Source organism: Acinonyx jubatus, chromosome B1 (assembly GCF_027475565.1).
Source record: "Acinonyx jubatus isolate Ajub_Pintada_27869175 chromosome B1, VMU_Ajub_asm_v1.0, whole genome shotgun sequence".
Taxonomy (NCBI): domain Eukaryota; kingdom Metazoa; phylum Chordata; class Mammalia; order Carnivora; family Felidae; genus Acinonyx; species Acinonyx jubatus.
Window position 1 is genome coordinate 25,004,527 of NC_069382.1, and position 21,049 is coordinate 25,025,575.

At 39.7% G+C, this 21,049-nt stretch overlaps 1 protein-coding gene across 1 annotated transcript in view; it reads left to right on the top strand.

The window, feature by feature from the left end:
* LONRF1 (LON peptidase N-terminal domain and ring finger 1) overlaps positions 1-10,475 on the top strand; it is a 37,550-nt gene extending 27,075 nt beyond the window's left edge. Inside the window, exons 8-12 of the mRNA XM_027077291.2 lie at positions 1,360-1,481; positions 3,663-3,821; positions 3,932-4,094; positions 6,677-6,829; positions 9,148-10,475. Of these exons, the coding sequence (XP_026933092.1) occupies positions 1,360-1,481; positions 3,663-3,821; positions 3,932-4,094; positions 6,677-6,829; positions 9,148-9,306 (756 nt within the window). The 3' untranslated portion in view covers positions 9,307-10,475. The remainder of the gene's footprint in view (positions 1-1,359; positions 1,482-3,662; positions 3,822-3,931; positions 4,095-6,676; positions 6,830-9,147) is intronic.
* Positions 10,476-21,049: the final 10,574 nt, after the last annotated feature.

Sequence of the window (21,049 nt, forward strand, 5' to 3'; positions counted from 1 at the left end):
AGGTGAATGGCTGATCCAAAACCATGTATTTATAAGACTCTTAAAACCAAATGCTGGGTTACCTACATCCCCCAGAAATATTGTACAATTTAGATTCCTATTCCCCCCAAATTAATACACGAGTATTATATCTACTATTTAGCCCATTGGTTTTCAAAATGTGTTCCTCTGACGAGCAGCATCTGTATTCCCTGAGAACTTGTTACAAATTCTCAGACCCCCACTTCAGAGCCACGACATCACGAACTCTGGGGTGGGGCTCAGCCATCTGCTTTTCAACAAGCCTGATTTCATGCTAAAGTTTGAAAACCACTCCTGTTACCCTTTCCCAACCTCTCCCCCTTCCTCCTCCTCCATTCTTCCTTGGATAATGACAAACCCTTATTTTTGCTGCAACTGCAGATTAAAAGTATGTGGCTTCTCTTTATCCTCTGATTGTCTCCCAAGAGTCATTCCTAACTTTATTATATGGGTTATTGTTCCAAAATTCTGTACCCACGTCCTGACCTGGTCCCAGCCTTATGCAGTTTTTTAACTTACCTACAGAAACATGTCTTTTTGTCCATGGAATACAGTGCGGTGTGTGGTAACTGCCTTTTATGGGATAAAGGCAGTAAAACTGGGCTTCTCGGGAGACAGAAAAATTAAGGCAGACTTCATGACAAAGGTAAAGTTGGAGCCAGACCTTGCAGGCTAGGCAGGCTTACAGGCTGGAAGGAGAGGGGTGGCTTTTAGCAGTTGGAATAATGACGCGGAAATGCAAGTGGCGGTCTTCCGGAGTGTTAAGGGAGTGGTACAAATGTACCATTTTATATAGAGTTGGGGGGTGGATCGTGTAGGAAAAGCAACCTCTTGACAAGGGTCTGAGTGACAGTGGGTGACATGGGAAGGAAAATCGTCAAGAAAAACGATCTGGAGACTCGGCCACCAAAACTGGGACAAAAAGAATAGTTTCACTTTTCCTAAATAAAAGCAAGTGTATTATTTTCTTTATTCCTTAGCTTATTTTTTTTGGTTCTCAGTTAAAATGCTAGTCTGAAGTACCCACGAGCTGTCAGATAGAAATTGGCCTTTGGTGTGGGAGAGGGCAGGGCCTCCTGCTGCCCAGAAAGGATTTGAGGTCGTAGCAGGACAAGGGTCTTCTGGACGGCGGTAGTCTCCACCGCAGCCACGTGTCTTCAGTGCTTTGGGGCAAAGCCTGCGCAGATTGACCTGTGTGGCATCACTTGTCACGTTCTTCCTCACAAATTAATTCAGAATCGACTGTATAAATATGTAATAAAGGCTTTACTATGAACTGTTTTGCCTGTTTTCTGCTGTAGGAAAAGTACTGGAGTGTGAAATAACACTGTCTTTTAGTATCTAGCAGATAGGAGGTACTGTGTGACACAGCTGTTGGAAGAATTGATAGTGAAGTATCTGCCTGATGAGCTGTCTGAGAGAAAACAAATATATGATGAAGAAACTGCTGAGCTGTCACAGTAAGTTTCTTCTCATAAAGCTAATGTGATCAAGCCCCGAGCCACCACCCTTTAACACAGTAAGGAGAGACCTTCTCGCAGCCAGCTGGATCCTGAGTTCAACCTAGTGTAGCCCCAGGCTATTTTCAACAAACCCGGGTCAGGTTCCCCTCTCCTCAACAGACAGAGTTTTTAAAAGTTCATTTGGTAACTTCCAGATGCTCCACTGGGGGTTGTTGACTCAAGCCCTTTGCACCGCAGTGGCAGTTTCGGTGGAGGAGGAATTTCCTACGGGCCCTCAGGCAGTGGAGTTGGGAACTGAACCCTCAGGTACCAGGCAGGGTTAGCAGGAAGGTGGAGCATAGACGGCCTGGACTGGCAGCTGCTTTAGCCAATGAGAGGTCGGGAAGTGGGTGGGACCTTGAGGCTGAAATTGGTAGGAGTGGCTTAGGGGCCAAAGTCTCAATTAGTCAAGATTACCGGTAGCAGATTTAGTGTCGGGAGGTAATTTAGGGATAGAGTGGTACAGAGCACTACTGAGAGCGAGCACGCACTCGCTAGTTGGGGCTGGGTAGGTTGGACCTGGTTTTGGTGCTTTGTATTCTTTCTTCCTTGTCCTTTTCTGACGTTCTTTTCCCTTCCTGTCTTTCCCTCTTGCTCGAGTCACAGGAGTCTCTTTAAATTTCTTTCCTGCGTAATTTCTTAACTTTCTCTTTCACTGGACACACCAAAGAAACAGAACTGCACATTTTACATGCCGTGTTTATGTACTAGATTTTGGAAAATAATGGAAACACAGTTATTTTTTTCTTTCTTTCTAAGAAAAAGTTGTGCTTGCAAACTTAGTATGTGTCCACCAAATGTCTTCACTGGGCCAGTGCCCTTTGATAGAAGAACGGTGTCCATTCTTCTAAGTTGGTACTGATTCGTCTTCCATGATACTGATATTTCATTGTGATTTTGATAGAAAATGTCCTGATATGAGGATGATGAACTTTCTTGATCAACACTGCCAAAAGCTGGTTACAGGAAAGCCGCAGATATGCTTTTGAAATCTTAAGTATAGTGACTGCAACCAGACTCCCGGCAGACGAGTGGAATCGGCAAATGACAGATGAAGTCATCACATGAGGGGGGCTCAGTGTGATGCAGAGAAGCTTGAGGGAGTCTTGGTTACTTACTACCAGGGCTGTTTTATGGGGTGCTCATCTTAAGTACTCATCCCCTGGTACTTCAGAGTTTTGCTGATTAATATTTGTCAGCAGAAGAACTGAAAAAGACCAAATGGAATGCTTAGTCATGGTAGATTACACATTTTTTAAAAGAGGAGCTAATACTTGTATTACTTTCACATAATTATGTCATTTTGAAGAAAAGCTAGAAGATCCTGTAAATAAGCAGGGGTGGCAAAGGTCATCTATAACCCAAAAGGAATCACCGTTGGCATTTCGGCATGTATCCTTCCAGATTTTAAGATGTGTAAATACAGTTTCAACAAAAGTGGGATCTTTTTTTCCATATCAACGTGTGTGTGTGTGCACACACACGTATATCTTCATTTTATGGTTATGTCAGTTTATTCTAAGTTTTGGTTACTGTACACAGTTACAGTGAGCTTTCCTTTCAAGTACTTGTATAAGTTTTTCTAGGAGTTTAAAGGATATGAACTTTTTAAAGGGTCGGCCAGATTCTTCTTCAGTTTGGTTGTACTGTTTGAAACTGCCCTCAGCCCTGCCAGTTTTTCCCATGCCCGTGCCAGAACTGGGCAGTACTGTTGTCCTCCTTCTTTCCTGCCAATCTGGCAGTGAAAAATATTCTATAATTTTAATTACCTAGAAAAAATGTTACTGAGTTATGTTTTTGATCGTGAATTTGAAAATATTTTAATGCACTAGGAATTTTAATGATTTGCCTTCTGTGGACTGTGGGAGCCCATTTTTTTCTTATTATCTATAAGGAAGAGTATTTGATGGATAAAAGACTAACTGTTCTAAATATTTTAAACAGATTAATACAAAATACAAACAAAAGTTTGTATTAGTACAAACTGTACTCCTGCTTCATAAAGATACTTAGCTCTGTATGACAAGCTGGTATCTTAAATTCAGATTTAGTTTTATAAATAGATGCTGATGAGTGTTGCAAGCTTCAGTCATTTTTGTGGTACGTTCTGATGGATGATGAGACTTTTTTCCTCTTCAGCTTGACCAAGAATGTTCCAATATTTGTTTGCACTATGGCCTACCCTACTGTGCCTTGCCCTCTTCATGTATTTGAGCCAAGATACAGACTGATGATTCGAAGAAGTATACAAACTGGAACTAAACAGTTTGGGATGTGTGTTAGTGATACCCAGAATAGGTATGTTTTTGTACAGAAACATTTTTGTTTACATTGGAACTTGCTTTGAATATTGAGAATTTGCATGCTTGTTACTTGAACTTTGATATTAATCAGAAGTTTTCTTTTAGTTTTGCAGATTATGGGTGTATGCTACAAATTCGGAATGTACATTTCTTACCTGACGGGAGGTCTGTGGTTGACACAGTTGGAGGAAAGCGGTTTAGGGTCTTAAAGAGAGGAATGAAAGATGGATATTGCACTGCAGACATTGAATATCTGGAAGATGTTAAGGTATTAAATGCTTCTTGAGCACACCTCGGGGTACTCTGTCCTTGGCATTGCACAGGCTGATAGTCTAGGCGCATACAACAGTTCTTTGTCCCAGAGACTCTGGTCGATACTTACACAAGTTAGCTCCCAGTTAGCTTTTGCTTATCTTGCTCTCACTCACGGTGTGTCAACTTGGAAGAGTCCAGAGCACAGATCCTCTTCATTTCTGTAGGCTCCCCAACCAACGTGGTGCCTAGAGTGTACGTGGGCATGGTGGGCACTTAACACCAGCGATGGATTGAATTGAACTTAGAACCCATCTAGGTTATGAAAGCTGCTAATCCCTGCCCTTTTTAATCAAATCTATTAGTAGGCAAACACATGAAAGCCTTTAAAAACTGTTCTGTATGTATCTGCCATAGCCTTAATGACAACATGGACACAGTGAGAGGAGAGGTGTTCACAGAGAAAGTACTGTCACTAGCCTCACTGGTGAGAGCTTTCCTGGAGTGCGTTATTGTGATAACCTTCTTGCAAAGGGTTAATGTGGGCCTTTTGATCATTCCAGTAATTCACCATCTGCAGTTAGTTTAGGTACCAAAAAAATGATTTGTGATGCTATGAGTATCAGATGAAAGGCAGTTTCTTTTGGAAGGGCATTATAAAACCATTGATCATATGCTCTCCCTGTTCATTGATTTGGGCCCTTCATTTTAATCGTTTATTGAACGCTGGCATTACAAACATTAGCTCTTTGAATTTTCAGAACTCTGAGATCCTTAGATGAGGAAAGTCAGATCCAAAAGTGGTAATAAATATACCTTAGATCCTCTAGGTAGAGTCATAGAAATGATTTAAAGCTAGCTCTCTGGCCCCAAGTGCTGTGCTTCATCATGATGCCATATTGCCTCTCTGATCAACTTGATTGGGCTGATATTTCCTGTCCTGTCTTATGATTAAGATGCTATGGGGAGACTTTTTTGTGCAGTAGGCCAAAAGTGTTGTGGAAGTTGAAATTTTGAGCTGATTGGTAGTTTCTGTGCCTTAGGCATGCTTAGTTAATGGAATCATTTGCTAAAGGCAACATTCTTTGTAAGTTTACATCTTCACATTTGGATTTGATGACACAATCCCTTGAGTATATGGCCAACCATATGCCTAGATAGAAATATAGGACAATAGCATCTTGAAAGCATTATGAGTGTGGTGTTTAGAAACTGTTTGCTGTCTTTGCAGTCTTAGGAATGTCTAATAATTTTTCCTCATCTTAATGTCTCATCTTTGTAATGATTTCTTGTCCCTTCCTTCTGGAAAAGCTTCTCAAATTTTCTTTATAAGCAGTCTTTTTGTCCCTTAAAGTTCTGCCTGCTTTTTAGCCAGCTCCTTTTTCCACGTCAGACACTTGTCATTTGTGTCGTTCCTTGTTTTCTACAGCCCATGGTTTGTTTCCTTGAATTCTGTAAGGGTGCAACGTAGAGGTTTTCTTTAATAGTTTTAACAAGTCACAAGTTTATTTCCAGCTCATGTCAAGACCAACGTGTGTTAGCAGGGGACTGAATCTTGTATAGTCATTGCAAGAGCAGAAGTCTTCAACTGGCTCCTCTACCTTTTCTTTAACCCAATTTACCAGTTTAATCATAGCTAATTATTTAGCTCAGTGGTATTAAGTACATTCACAGTATTGTGCAAAAGGCAGGTGCTTTTTAGTTTTTTCATTTCACATCTTTCAGAAATAAAAAGTATGTGTTCAGAGTCCCTTTTATAGTGAGTCATTCTTGAAGTATGAAAGGCTGAGTCAGGCCTGGTATTTGTTCAGATGAGTTAATGTATGTGAACTAGAGCCCTCCCCGGCACATAGCGAGTGGGCTAGAAGAGCGTGCTACAGAAATCAATAGAAGATGGAGGAGTTAATGCTCTATTTCATCTCCTGTGTCCTGTGAGACTACTACTTCTGGATCTGAGGCTGCAAAGCTGATGCATTTAATTTTATGTTTGTAGTTTGGTGATCTGAAGGGTGCAAGGAGGAACGATGGAGGTAGCCACAGCCTTGCCTTTATAGAACTTCCTCCTTGCATAATTTCTTCTCTTGTCTTTTGATATACTGGTTTTCTATGCTAAGATTCTTGTTGTGTTTTGACTCAGTTCCCTGGTAAAAGGTGTACTTATGCTTATTGTCCCTCCTGTTACCTGCTTTCTGCCATGTTCTCTCTGCCTGAAACCTCTCCCAATCTTCCCTCTTATTGTAGTGACGATATTCCTTTCTTGTCCCACTGCTTTCAAAAACCATCAATGCAGAGAGACAAAAAGGAATTCCCAACTCACTGTCAGTTGTACCCCTCCCAGCTGGAGGCCGGCAGTAGGGTTCCACAGTATTGCATTGCTTCGGTAACGAGGCCAGGTGGCAGTCACACCTTGTGGTGTCTCTTTAGTCTGGCCATTGGCGCTTTGTGAGGCAGAAGCACAGGATATGTATTGCGTAAGAATACTCTGATCCAGCACTGAAATTGGGAATGCCTCTTTTTACATTTTTATTTTTGCATTTCTGTTGGGTTAGTGATCTGGACCAGGGGGACTAGATGCACGTCTTACTGTTTTGTTTCTAGGTTGAGAATGACGAGGAGATCAAGAATCTCAGACAGCTTCATGACTTGGTATACTCACAAGCCTGCAGCTGGTTTCAGAATTTGAGAGACAGATTTCGAAGCCAAATTCTTCAGCACTTTGGCTCAATGCCCGGGAGGGAGGAAAACCTTCAGGTATGATGGCTTTGATGTTGTTTCCAAAAGTCTCACTTTTTTTTTTTAGCAATGGGTTTTTAAGTTTTTTTGTTTTCCTTTTTGCACAGCCTTTCCATTGTCCCCACTGTCTTTACAGTGATGACCGTATTTCCAGAGCAGTGCTGTCTGCTGCTATCTGTAGGGGAAGGGGATGGACAGAGCTGGGAGCTGAGGGGTCCATAGCTGTGACTGCACAGAAGGAGAAAGCCCTTCACTGAGGATTTGCTCAAAGGCGGAATAAGGAAATTAACAATGGGGCATTACAGTAAATTATTGGGAGATCTTTTTTTCACCTCTCGTTTTCTCTCCAGCTTTTTCCCTTGTGTCTCTTCATGTTTAATGCTTCACTCCTCATGAAAGTATTGTTCTGATGGTCTTGTTCAAGTGCTTAGGGGTGACGGTTAACTTTCTGTGCAAGCAGATCGGTGTGGTAGGCACTGTAAGACGCACAGAAAGACGACTCTGGAAAATCTGATAGACTGATCAAGGCGCTAACTTTTAGACAAGCATTTTGAATTGAATAAAATGGTTATGGTCAGAAGGTAGATTACATAATGGAATGGCTATAAATATACGGAGATGGAGAGAAAACAGCCCACTGTGATGGACACTGCCTCTCATTCTGGTTTTCAAAGGTTGGCCTCAGTCTGTCTGAATCCCAATTGAGTCCTTCACCTGAACTTGAAATTATAACATCAGATCATCTCTAAACTGAGCATTCATTCGGTGTCGTACATATTATCAGTTGCTCATGTTTGTTTTATTCTGGCTTCCTAAATCTGATTAAACTTGATAGAAATAGCCTTTGCTAAGCATAAAATTGAGTAAGTACATCTTAAATGTAAAAACTTTCACCACTCTTGCCTTTTATGATTCAGCCCTCTACCACTGCTTTGTTGGTAGTATTGTGAGTCAGGACTTGGTCAGTGAAACAAAAGCAGCCACTCTTGCATAATCCAGGCACGGAGGGTGTGCTGTGGGATGGAGGGCTGATGCAGCTGTCTGCAGAGCTGGAGGAGTGAAGATGAGGGTCCTCACGGAAGGAGGATGGGGTACCTGACACAGGGGAGCACTGTGCTTTTCAAGAACTTGCAGGGAAAATTTCGTATTTCTTAGGAGTACGAGGGAGGTACCCACCAGTATCTCTCAGTCTGGAGCAGTGTAGCAGGTGGTTAAGAATTCTCTGGAAGGCTCCTGCAAATCTGCCGACACTTGGCAACAGTCTCCAGTGAACAATGGCTTCTTCTCTTCCAGCTTCCACATTTCACGGGATTATGCCTCTCCTAGGCCAAATCTAACCCAGAACCATGTGAGGGAGAGGATTCTGGGAAATGTTTCTGACCTCTCTGAAATGCAAGAAGGATGGCATAGTGATGCTGAGTGGACAACAGATAGTACACAACTACAGAAATCTAGTGTGATTCTAGAGGGAGCTTACTGAGATCAGGAGCTCCTTTTGTCATTCTGAAACTTCAGGTTTCAGGTTCAATAAAAAGCAATTCGGTGTGCAACAGAGATGGCTTAAAAATTCTTTTGTGTAAATTCCAAGTTCTTTCAATGGCCACTAGTCAGCCTTTGCAACATCAGAAGGACTTCTTTGCTGGAAATGTTTATTTTTCAAACAAAACTAGAGGCTGAGACCTTTTCTTATGTCTTGCCTAGGATCTTACGTCTTGCCATGGTTCCTGGGAGACATTTTTAAATATTAATTAACTTAATGCTTTAAATATGTGTTTTCAGAAAGTAGTTCTGAATTAGGGCAGTTTTGCCCCCTTGGCATATTTGGCAGTGTCTTGTTCTTTGACAGTTGGGAGATGCATCATTTCCTATACTTTTAGCAAGTCTTTTCTAACTTTTTTCCCTTGCCGCTTCAATTTATTTGTGGCTCTATCAATGTTTCACTCCTCATGAAATTGAAGATATTTTGCACTGTCACAACTGGGAGGTGCCATTGGCATCTTATTGGATAGAGGTCAGAGATACTGCTCAACATGCTTCAGGAGCACAGGACAGTTCCCGCATCGAAGAATTATCCAGCCCCAAATGTGAGCAGCCTGAAGTCGAGAAACCCTGCATTCAGGCAGTGCAGGGGACAGAGTGTTAGTCATGGAAGTCAGGTCTGGATTTCAGTCTTGGACAATTCACATTTCTGGTCTTTAGTTTCCTCATTGTATAGGGACATAATAGCCTTCCTTCCATGATCGCTAAGAGTTTGAGATAGGATCGGATATATGAGCACTGTTTTTGTTACATAGACGTATATTGTATTAATACTGTAAACTGTTGTTTATTTTTAGGCGACCCCTAATGGGCCCGCGTGGTGTTGGTGGCTTCTTGCAGTCCTTCCCGTAGATCCCCGATACCAGCTATCGGTTTTGTCAATGAAATCTTTGAAAGAACGGTTGACAAAGATACAGCATATACTGACCTATTTTTCTAGAGACCAATCTAAGTAACTAACTGCTTGGATCTTCCTTTAAAGTTACCCTAATCTGGCTGTGTTGACAGCCAGATTGTCTGCTGCCTTTTGCACATCCAGTGCTGGTTTGAGAAACGTAACGAAACTTTTTTTTCCTTCAACCTCCTGAATCATGTGGTTCTGCAAATGATTACCTTCAACTAGGACTTAGACCACTAAGAACTTGCACAGAAAAACACGCACTGAATGTGTGTTAAACCTCTACATTGTGATGAAGTTGCACTATGTACCATATTCTAAAAACGAAATGAGAACTGTGTGTATGTGGGGTGTGTGTGTGTGTGCGCGCGCGTGCATTTTCTCTGGCTTTAAAATTTTAAAAGAAAAAAAAAAGCCATAGAGAGCAGAACTTGCTGAGGGTTTTTATTGCCCAAGTTTACAACAATAGCGATACAAGTTTTTGCAAGTTGAATTTGCCTCAGATTTATCTGTCCTAATGCTTATATTTGCACAAGTATGTAAACTATGGTATTGAGTATCACTCTTTGTTGGAAATACTGCTCTTGCTGAACTGTCTTGACCATTGACTATGACACAGTTTCTTATTTATGTAAATACTTGCATCCTAGCCGCCAACAGGCTTTGGATGCAGAACCTAGAGCCAGTTTTCAGGAACAATTGCAAACCTGCCATGGTACTGTGCATCTATTCATAAAACACTTAAAACTGTGAAAATATGGTTTACATTTAATTGTACATAAAGGTAAATGGAGAACTCAATTCAGTACCAGTTAGTTTGTGCATTTTAGGGGGCTTTTCACATCAACTGCCCATCAATATAATTTATAGTTTGACATGATGTGTTTAAAAAAAAAATATATTACATAGTATAAACCCATTAAGGATCTGGGGGAAGAGAAGAAGCTTAATGTAGAAGTAAGCTTTTAAAGTATGTTTTATTTTTTAATTCTAGTCTTGGTGCAGATGTTAGTTATGCCTTATTCATACCACAATTAGATCACCATGCTGTGACATGGTTTATATTCATGCTGCCCTAGATACTTTTGTAATTATTTGTTGCAAACTTGTGACTGTCCCGATTAACTTTCTTTTATGTAAGTACTTTGTAAAAGTTTCTTAAACTTTTGCTTTTGCTTATTTAATTTTGAATAAAAGCTAAATTCATAATTTTTTTCTTAAACTTTAGGTCAGTATGACAGATGAGTTTTGCTTACTGTTTACTTTTTTTTCTTGGCAGTATCTTAAGGAGACTTCGGGCCCTAGAACAATCCTTTAAAGTACTATTGGTTCAACATTTAGAAAAAAGCCATGTCCCTTTAGAATAAAGATGACATTTTTCATGTTACCCTTATTTGACACCATTAAACAGAACTGACCATTTCAGGCCCCCATTTCCCAGCTAGGATTTTCCAGATATAAAGAAATCATTTTTTAATAGTGAATCTTTTTATAAAAATATATTAAGAAATGACTACCTGGAAGACCACCCTTTGCCCCCACAATTACACTATTGAAAAATCTCCAGAAAACGTGGTCTCAAGAGTGGGCCATTCCCCCCAAAGTTACCTTACCCATAGTCCTGCTGAAGTGTTCAACATTCTTATAACCAACTATTAAATGCCTGTTAAGTAGTGTTTGGGTAGTAGCATACACGCAAAGTTTACCTATAGTTCTCAAAGCATGTATGAGAAGGAAGTAGGATTTACCTGGTGCCCAATCTACATCTGTGGTATGCACGTGCACCCACAAATGGGCATTAAATGATCTCTGTCTGTAGAGAGGATACATAGGCTACTAATGGGAATTCATGACTTTTATCATTTGATCCTAATTTTGTGATGAATGTTCTGTTATTCTGTGTATAGATTTTTCACATCTCCAAATAATTTTTTCCAACTGCACCTTACATACCATGTAACTAGAAAGATACGTATCTGACAGAGTCTTACCCTTATCGCTTTAAGTGACTAAGTTCTCAGCATTTCAAGCCAGAGTCAAAGTAGCCAGTTGTTGCTTTTCTCATCTTAATACACCTGTCTCTACATGTCCAGATCTTCCTGTTAGAGGTCCAGTTCTAATGCCTTCACTCAGCTAGAACTCCGAACTCCACAGCTTCCTTGTACTTTGCACTTACAGGAGATAAGTGGCACTTACTTTGTACTTTGGCACTTACAGGAGATAAATGAATCATGCATGAGCCAACCCTCTTGTGAATATTATGACTGGTGTCTAGCACTTTCAACAGATTTAATAGGCTGACCACTGAACAGAACCGAAATAAATGCCAATTAAGAAGGGAGACTGGATAAAGATGGTTAGACTGAGAAATAACCTTTGCCTTCTCTTCCTTCCCCAAATCCAACAAAAATGACAGTGAAGTGAATGAAGTCTAATGACATTGTGAAGACAAAAACCCACCCATTGACAAATGCTTATGAGGAATTTTCTGAGATCTGTGTCAAATCCTGTTCCCCTAAGACTGAGGAGACCACAGCTTTGCAGAAGTGGAGGAATATACCCCACGCTAGGGGAAGGTCTTGGAAAACCCCAGAGGATTTCTTGGGGAGACTATACCTGACCTAGGTGGATCATCTGGCTTCTTCCCTACTTGGGCCAAGCAGTAGGCAGAAACAGCAATTGTTCTCAGACCAAATCACAGAATGTGGACATTGGGCCAGAGAAGACCCTGAACCATTAGCTACAGATGCCCAATAGGATGGAGAACCCTCAAAGGACCACAAACTACTGACCTACCTCATGCAGCAGTGTGTTCCAGGGTTCTCCCACAATCAACAGAGGCAGACTACCTGTGATTGAAACAGCAACCCCAAAAGAATGAACAGGGATCCCAAATGACAAAGAGAAGTAGACAACCAAATCCTAGAAATCTGAGGAGAAACGAAACGAGACAAACCTCAGTATCCTTAGAATTAAGGATGTGCAATCCCAAAAAAGATCTAGAGATCTAAAAAATGTCCCAGTCTCTGGTACCACAAGCAGTCAATACAAGTTTATCAGATTGGTGAATGAGTCCTAAGAATAAGTAGATGAAATAAATAGAAGAATGAATGCCAAGAATGAGTTAATAAGGTAGAAGGTTGAATTACAGCCCTTTCCAGAACACAGTGAGAGACCAGTTAGGCCAAAGTATGAGAGAAAAATTGAGACATGGAAGGTATATTCAAAATTTTGACATCTATCTAATAGAAGTTTCTTTTTTTTATTATTTTTTTTTAATGTTTATTATTTTTGAGACAGAGCATGAATGGGGGAAGGTCAGAGAGAGAGGGAGACACAGAATCTGAAACAGGCTCCCGGCTCTGAGCTGTCAGCACAGAGCCCGACACGGGGCTCGAACTCACGGACCGCGAGACCATGACCTGAGCCGAAGTCAGACGCCCAACCGACTGAGCCACCCAGGCGCCCCTCTAATAGAAGTTTCTTAAGGAAAGTGGAAAAGAATATCATTGTCTCCAACCTGAAGACAATAACCTACTTGCTTTCCCAGGGACCAAATTCATCCATTTAAAGGGAAACAAGGCAAACTGAGGGGACAAACACAGGTAGAGGACAAACAACAGTAATAACTCAGCTGTCTGGCATTGATCTACAACACAAGGAATGGCCCAATGATATGAGTTTGATATGATTTTTCTTCATAAACCAATGTTTAAATGCCAACATTTTAAAAATGTTAAACATTTCTTATAGATAAAACATTTATAATTCAACTTAATAAATGAGCTCTTTTGCCGACCTGCCTCCAAATAGCTTTTGGCTGTTCACCAAAATTAAATATATCCTTAAAGATTGGGGGGGGTCACAATTTAGGGTATGGAAAAGAATATAGGCTTACTTTCAAAATGTAAGAGTTAAGCCACAGGGGGGAAAAAACTGAAGCAGGCAGTCTCCTTGTACAGATGAGAAAACGGGAAAGACTGATTTGTCAAAGGATTTACACTGCTAATGTGTGGTGAAACTGCCATGTCAAGTTACAGAAAACAGATCTAAGAAGGTCACTGTGTAAAGAAGAGAAGAGTCTGGAAATGAGTCACTCGACTTTCTGACATAGCAGACTTTACATGTGGCAGGGAGTGCATTTTACACCTCTGGAATTAGAACTAGTTCGTAAGCACCTCCCCGAGATCTTGAGATGGCCAAACCAGGTTTAGCCATGTGCTTTGTGGCTAACAAATGGCTAACAATCTTTTTAGTAAGTTATGTTGCAATGTATGTATCAAGGATTATTAAAACGGTCATTCTTTGAACGAATCTTATGTTAGAGGAAGTAACTTCATAATTCAAGAAAATAGAATCCACATGAATGAGGATATTCTTTTAATGCCTCTAGAACAGCAAAAACTCAAAAACCGGTGCCTACGACTGGCAACAAATGGACTGTGTGAAAATGTACAATTCAACAAAAGTATAAATTATACCACCATTACCATGTATATTAAGAAGAAGAAGATATTATGTAAAAATGAAATCAGTAAGATCAGCAGGTAATATATTTTTCTTTGGAAATCCTTGATGTCCTTCTTGTAGGGATGGCCAGCCATCTAGTTCAACCCACAACTACATTACTCTTGGGTTTTACTATTTGAGATTGTGACCACGTGAACCTTTATGAACATCATGATTATACGGATCAACTTTTGTTTCAAGTACACGAAAGTTTGAAGGCCTGAAACTAGAAACAGTAATAGTAGTAAAGAATGATTATATAGGCATGCACCTTTTAAAAAAACTCAGGGTACTTGGCATTGTTCTTTCACTGTTCAGTATTAGGAAATACAAAGAGAAGTAAATGTGGAAAACTATTTTAGTAGTAAAACTGTTAAGCCATGGTAGCCAGAGGACTTCCAGGGAAGATGGTGGAGTAGGAGGATGTTAAAGTCACTTTGTCCCATGAATATACCTAGACAACACCCAATCGGCAAATAATCCAGAAAATGACCCAAAGGCTGGCAGAACAAACTCCAAAGCTCAACATGAAGATGCCACATTGGAAGCAGTAGTAAGGGCAGAGACCAGGTCAGGAAACAAGCTGACCTGTGAGACTGTCCACAGGAGGGAGGGCCACTGCAAGCACAGGAAAGGGAGCAGCACAGACCCCACACCAAGCACCCTAGGCATGGGGGACCCACACTGGGAGGAGGAATCCCCCTAACACTGGTCTTTGAAAACCAGAGGGGCCTAACATGACAAGTTCGTACGATCAGTGAGGTGACACCTGGAAAGTTAAAAATCAGTGGGCTCTACTTTGGGAGGGCAGGAGTACAACAGGAAACTGAGTCCCCACCCTTAAAGAGATAGCACAGCACATATCGACACCGAGATACAACCTAGAAGCAGCAGTTTGAAAGAAGACTGGTATATACAGGAAGAAGGTTGACTTACTCATCTCAGAACATGCACTCTAGGGGCAGGGATCTTTAAGAGACTTCTCCAAGAACAAAAGAGCTGGAGGGTACCCTTTCCTTCCCCTGCCCCCCAGCCTAGACACAGACACCTGCCGAAACCTGTGCAGCTCCAACACTCTCCACCTAGGTCGCTCACAGTGAAACCAGCCCCCATGTTCTCCTACAGACCCACCCCCTCTAACCCACCCTCAGCAGACCACCCAAAATGGTGCCACAAGCCTGGCAGTGTGCAAATGGCCCAACAGGATCAAAACCACTCCAAAGTGACTGGAGTCACATGGAGAGAGGAAAATAACCACACATCAGTTTGACATTGGTCAAATGGGTTGGGGGCAGACATCTGGTTTGACTGCAGACCCCACCCACCCAAAGCCTCGGGGTACAACACAGGGAGAGGGCTCTGCAGTTTAGTGCTGCCACAGCTCTGGCAAACATCTGTTCTGACTCAAATTAAGCCCAGGGCAGCCCAATACTGGCACATGAACAACACAGGCACCAAACCCTGCCCACTACAGACAAAGCCATTGCAGACGACTGAAGTCAAATGCAGCTCAGGCACAACAGTAGGGCACATGCCACACACACAGACACCCAAGAAGCACCAAGTTCTAGCAAATGGGACACGGCACTGCAGGCCACCATTTGCAAGAGCATGGCACGTAGCAGACTTTCTTAAAATGCAGAGACACACAGACAAAATGAGTAGACAGAAGAAGATGTCCCGAAATAAGGAACAGGACAAAATCACAAGACCTGAAATGGAGATAATATGACTGATAGAGAATTTAAACTATTAGTCATAAAGATAACTCACTGAACTTGAGGAAAGAGTGGAAGACCTCAGTGAGACCCTCAACAAAGAGAGAAAACATAAAAAAGAACCAATCAGAGATGAATAACTCAATAATTGAAATTAAAATTACACTAGAGGGGCACCTGGGTGGCGCAGTCGGTTAAGCGTCCGACTTCAGCCAGGTCACCATCTCGCGGTCCGTGAGTTGGAGCCCCGCGTCAGGCTCTGGGCTGATGGCTCGGAGCCTGGAGCCTGTTTCCGATTCTGTGTCTCCCTCTCTCTCTGCCCCTCCCCCGTTCATGCTCTGTCTCTCTCTGTCCCAAAAATAAAAAAACGTTGAAAAAAAATAAAATAAAATAAAATTACACTAGACAAAAAAATATATACTAGAGGAAGCAGAACAGATCAGCAGCCTGGAGAATCAAGTAATGGGGAGGAATCAAACTGAACAGGAGAAGAAAAATTTTTAATTAAAAAAAAAAATGACAGGGGTGTCTGGGTGGCTCAGTCAGTTGAGTGTTCAACTCTTGATTTTGGCTCAGGTCATGATCTCAGGGTCATGGAATCAAGCCCCATGTGAGGTTCCATGGAGCCTAAGTCTCACTCTCCCTTTGCCCCTCTCCCCGACTCACACTCTATAAAAATAAAAAAATAAAATAAAATAAAAAATGAAAGAAGATTCTCTTTCTCCCTCTTCCTCTGCCCCTCCCCTGCTAGGGTGTCTAGGGTGTGTGAGTGCTCTCTCAAAAAACAAACAAAAAGAATAGAATAAGGGAACTCAGTGACTCATCAAGCCTAAAAGCATTCACATTGTAGGGATCCCAGAAGGAGAAGACAGAATAAAAAAGGGGCAGAAAATTTATTTGAAAAAATAATAGCTGAAAACTTCCCTAATCTGGGGAAGGAAATAGATTTATGGATCCAGAAAGCACAGAAAGCCCCCAATAAAATCAAAGAGGTCACACCAAGACACATAGTAATTAAAATGGCAAAAAGTTGTGATAAAGACAGAATTGTAAAAGAATTTTAAAAGAAAACTATTACAAAGAAGGGAAACCCCATAAAGTTATCAGTGGCTTTTTCAGTAGAAACTGCAAGCCAGAAGGGAGTGGTATATTCAAAGTACTAAAAGAGAAAAACCTGCAACAAAGAATAGTCCATCCAGCAGGGCTATCATTCAGAATAGAAAGAGAGATAAAGAGTTTCCCAGGGGAGGGGGGGAAAAAGCCACAAAAAAACTTAAAGGAATTCATCACCACTAAACCAGCCTTACAAATAAATATTAAAAGGCACTCTTTGAGTATAAAGGAAAATCAATAACCAAGAATAAGGAAAGTAGGAAACATGAAAACAATAAAAAGTATATTGCTAAAAATCAAAGATTTCACAAAATAAAGGATGTGAAGTATGTCTCTATATATAAAATGGAGGGGTGGGAGGAAAGGAGTAAAGGTTTAGTGCTTCTAGAATGTGTTCAAACTTAAATGACCATTAACCTAACATAGACTGCTATATGCACGAGATGTTGTACAGAAACCTGATAACCATTAAAAAAGAAAATGGTAATAGGCATGCAAGAAAATTAAGAAAAGGAACAGAAGCATATCACTAAAGAAAGCCAACTATAAAAGAAAAAAAAGAATAAAGGGACAGAGAAAAAAATAATCATAAAACAAGTAACAAAATGGCAACAAGAGACCTATCAATAATTGCCTTGAATGTAAATGGACTACATGTTCCATCACAAGACACATGGTGATGGAATGGATAAAAAAAGCAAAACTAATCCATATGCTGCCTACAAGAAACTCCTTTCAGACCTAAAGACACGTGCACATTGAAAGTGAAGGGTTGGAATAGCAGTTATCATGCAAACGGCAGTGAAAAGAAAGCCAAGGTAGCAATATTTATATGGGTCAAAATCTACCTTAACACAAAGACTGTAACAAGAAACAAAGAAGAACACTACATAATCACGAAGGGAACAATCCAAGAAGATAGAACTATTATAAATATTTGTGCACTCAAAATGGGAGCGTCTAAATACATAAAGCACCTATTAACAAAGTAATTGATAGTAATAAAATAATAGTAAAGCACTTTAATACCCCACCTACATCAATGGATAGATCCTCCAAACAGAAAAACGAGGTAACAGTGACTTCAAATGATACATTGGACCAGACATATCTAATAGATACATTCAGTACATTCCAGCCTCAAAGAGGGGAATACACATTCTTTGCAAGTGCACATGGGACATTCTCCACAAAACAAGTGTAAACAAATTCAGCAAGATTGAAGACATACCATGCATCTTTCCCCGACCACAATGATGTAAGCAACTAGAATTAAACCACAAGAAAAACTTGAGTGAACACAACTACATGTAGGTTCAATACCATGCTACTCAACAATACATGGGTCAACCAAGAAATCAAAGAGTATTTCAAAAAATACTTGGAGACAAATGAAAACGAAAACACAATGGTCCAAAATTTGGGGGAGCAGCAAAAGTTATTCTAAGAGGGAAGTTGATAGTAATACAGGCCTGACTCAAAAGCAAGAAAAATCTCTATCAACCTAACCTTACACCTAAAGGAACTAGAAGAAGGATAACAAAACCCAAAGGCAGCAGAAGGAAGGAAATAAAGATTAGAGCAGAAATAAGTGAAATAGAAACTAAAAAACAAACAAACAAAAAAAACAATAGATCAAATTAATGAAGCCAGGAGCTGATTCATTAAAAGATAAACAAAATTGAGAAGAGAAAGGATTTGAAATAATAAATCAAAGAGAAATAAGTACCAACACCACAGAAGGACAAAGAATTATAAGAGAATATTATGAAAAATTATATAACAAAATGGGCAATCTTGAAGAAATGGATAAATTCCTATAAACCTATAACCTCCCAAAACTGAAGCAGGAAGAAATAGGAAATATGAGCAAATCAATTACTGGCAATGAAATTAAATTAAAAAAACAAAGAAAAGTTCAGGACCACAAGGCTTCACAGGCAAATTCTGCCAGATATTTAATGAAGAGTTAATCCCTATTATATTCAAACTATTCCAAAAAAAAAAAAAATAGAAGACAGAAAGCTTTCAAATTCATTTGAAGATGTCACAATTGTCCTCATAGCAAAAGCAAATGAAGATACTACAAAAAAAGGAAAACTATAGGCCAATATCTCTGATGAACATGGATGTCAAAATCTTCAGAAAAGGATTAGTAAACCAGATCCAACAATACATTTAAAAAAATCATGCACCATGACCAACGGGATTTATTCCCGGGATGTATGTGTGGTTCAATATTCACAAATCAACATGATACATCATATCAATAGGGAAAGGATTAAAAACATATGATCATTTTAAAAGACACAGAAGAAGCATTTGACAGAATATAACATTCACTCATGATACCTCAGCATAATAAAGGCCATATATGAAAAACCCACAGCTTAACATCATACTCAGCAGTGAAAACCTGAGAGCTTTTTCCCTAAGATTGGAAACAAGAATGTCCACTCTCACCACTTTTATTCAAAACAATATTGGAAGTCCTAGGCACAGCAATCAGGAAAGGGAATAAAAGGTACCTAAATTGGTAACAAAGAAGTAATACTTTCACTATTTGCAGAGGACATGATACTATATATGGAATACCTTAAAGATTCCACCAAAACCCTACTAGAACTGATAAATGAATTCAGTAAGATTGCGGGTTACATAACATATAGCAATCTATACACTATACACTAATAATGTATTAATCTAATAATGTAATAATCTATTTCTATACACTAATAATGAAGCAGCAGAAACAGAAATTAAGAAAACAATCCCAACTGCAAAAAGAATAAAATATCTAATAAACTTCACCAAGAGGTGAAAGACCTATACTGTGAAAACTGTAAAACGTGGATGAAAGAAATTGAAGAGGACACAAATGGGAAGATATTTCATGTTCATGGATTAGAAAAACAAATATTGTTAAAATGTCCATACTACCAAAAGCAATCTATAGATTTAATGCAATCCTTGTCAAAATACCAGCAGCATTTTTCAAAGAATAATCCTAAAATGTGTATGGAACCAGAAAAAAAATCCTTGAGTAGCCAAAACACTCTTGAAATAGAAAAACACAACTGAAGGTATCACAATCCCAGATTTCAAGTTATACTACAAGTCTGTGGTAATCAAAACAGTATGATACTGGCGCAAAAACAGACACATAGATCAGAATTGAAAGCATGGAAATAAGCACATGCTTTATGGTCAATGAATCCACGACAAAGGAGTCAGGAATATCCAATGGGAAAAAGACAGTCTCTTAGATAAATGTTGGGAAAATTTGACACCTACATGCTATAGAATGTATCTAGACCACTTTCTTACACCACACACAAAAATAAACTCCAAATGGGTTAAAGAACTAAATGTGAAACTGAAACCACAACAATGCTAGAAGACATCACAGGTAGTAATATCTCTGATTGGTCATAGCAACATTTTTCTAAATGTCTCCTGAGGCAAGGGAAAGAGAAGCAAAATGAAACTATTGGGAATACATCAAAATAAAAAGTCTTTGCACAGCAAAGAAAACAATCAACAAAACTGAAAAACAACCTCCCGAATGGGAGAAGATATTTGCAAATAACATATCCAATAAGGGGTTAGTATCCAAAATATATAAAGAATGTACACAACTCGACACTCACACACACCAAAAGAAGATATGAACAGCCATTTCTTCAAATAAGACATTCAGATAGCCAACAGACTCATGAAAAGATGTTTACCATCAATTATCAGGGAAATGCAAATCAAAACTATGATGAGACATCACCTCACACCTGTCAGAATGGCTAAAATACATGGTTGGGGAAGATGTGAAGAAAAAACCAACCCCCATGTACTGTTGATGGGAATACAAACTGGTGTTGTCACTATGGAAAACAGTATGGAGATTCCCCAAAAAGAAAAAATAGGATTGTCATATGATGCAGTAATTCCACTACTGGGTATTTATCCAAAGGATAAAAAACACTAATTTGAAAAGATAGGTGCACTCTTTTTTTATTGCTGTATTTACAATAGCTAAAATATGGAAGCAACCCTATTGTCTTTTGATTGATAAATGGATAAAGAAGCTGTGTATTGTATTGTGTATATGTATGTATGTACACACACACACACACACACACACACACACACAAAATGGAGCATTGCTCAGCCATGAAGAAGAATGAAATGTGAGCATTTGCAAAAATGTTATACTCTCTGGATGGGTGGAACTAGGGAGTATCATGCTAAGTGAAATAAGTCAGTCAGAGAAAGGCAAAATACCTTATGATTTCACTCCTATGTGGAATTTAAGAAACAAAAGGTAAAAATAGAGACAGAGAAATCAAGAAGCAAAGTGATGGTTACCAGAGGAGAGGTGGGTAGAGGGGTGGGCCTCTGGGTATTATATGTAAGTGATGAATCACTAAATTCTACTCCTGAAACCATGGTTACACTATATGTTAA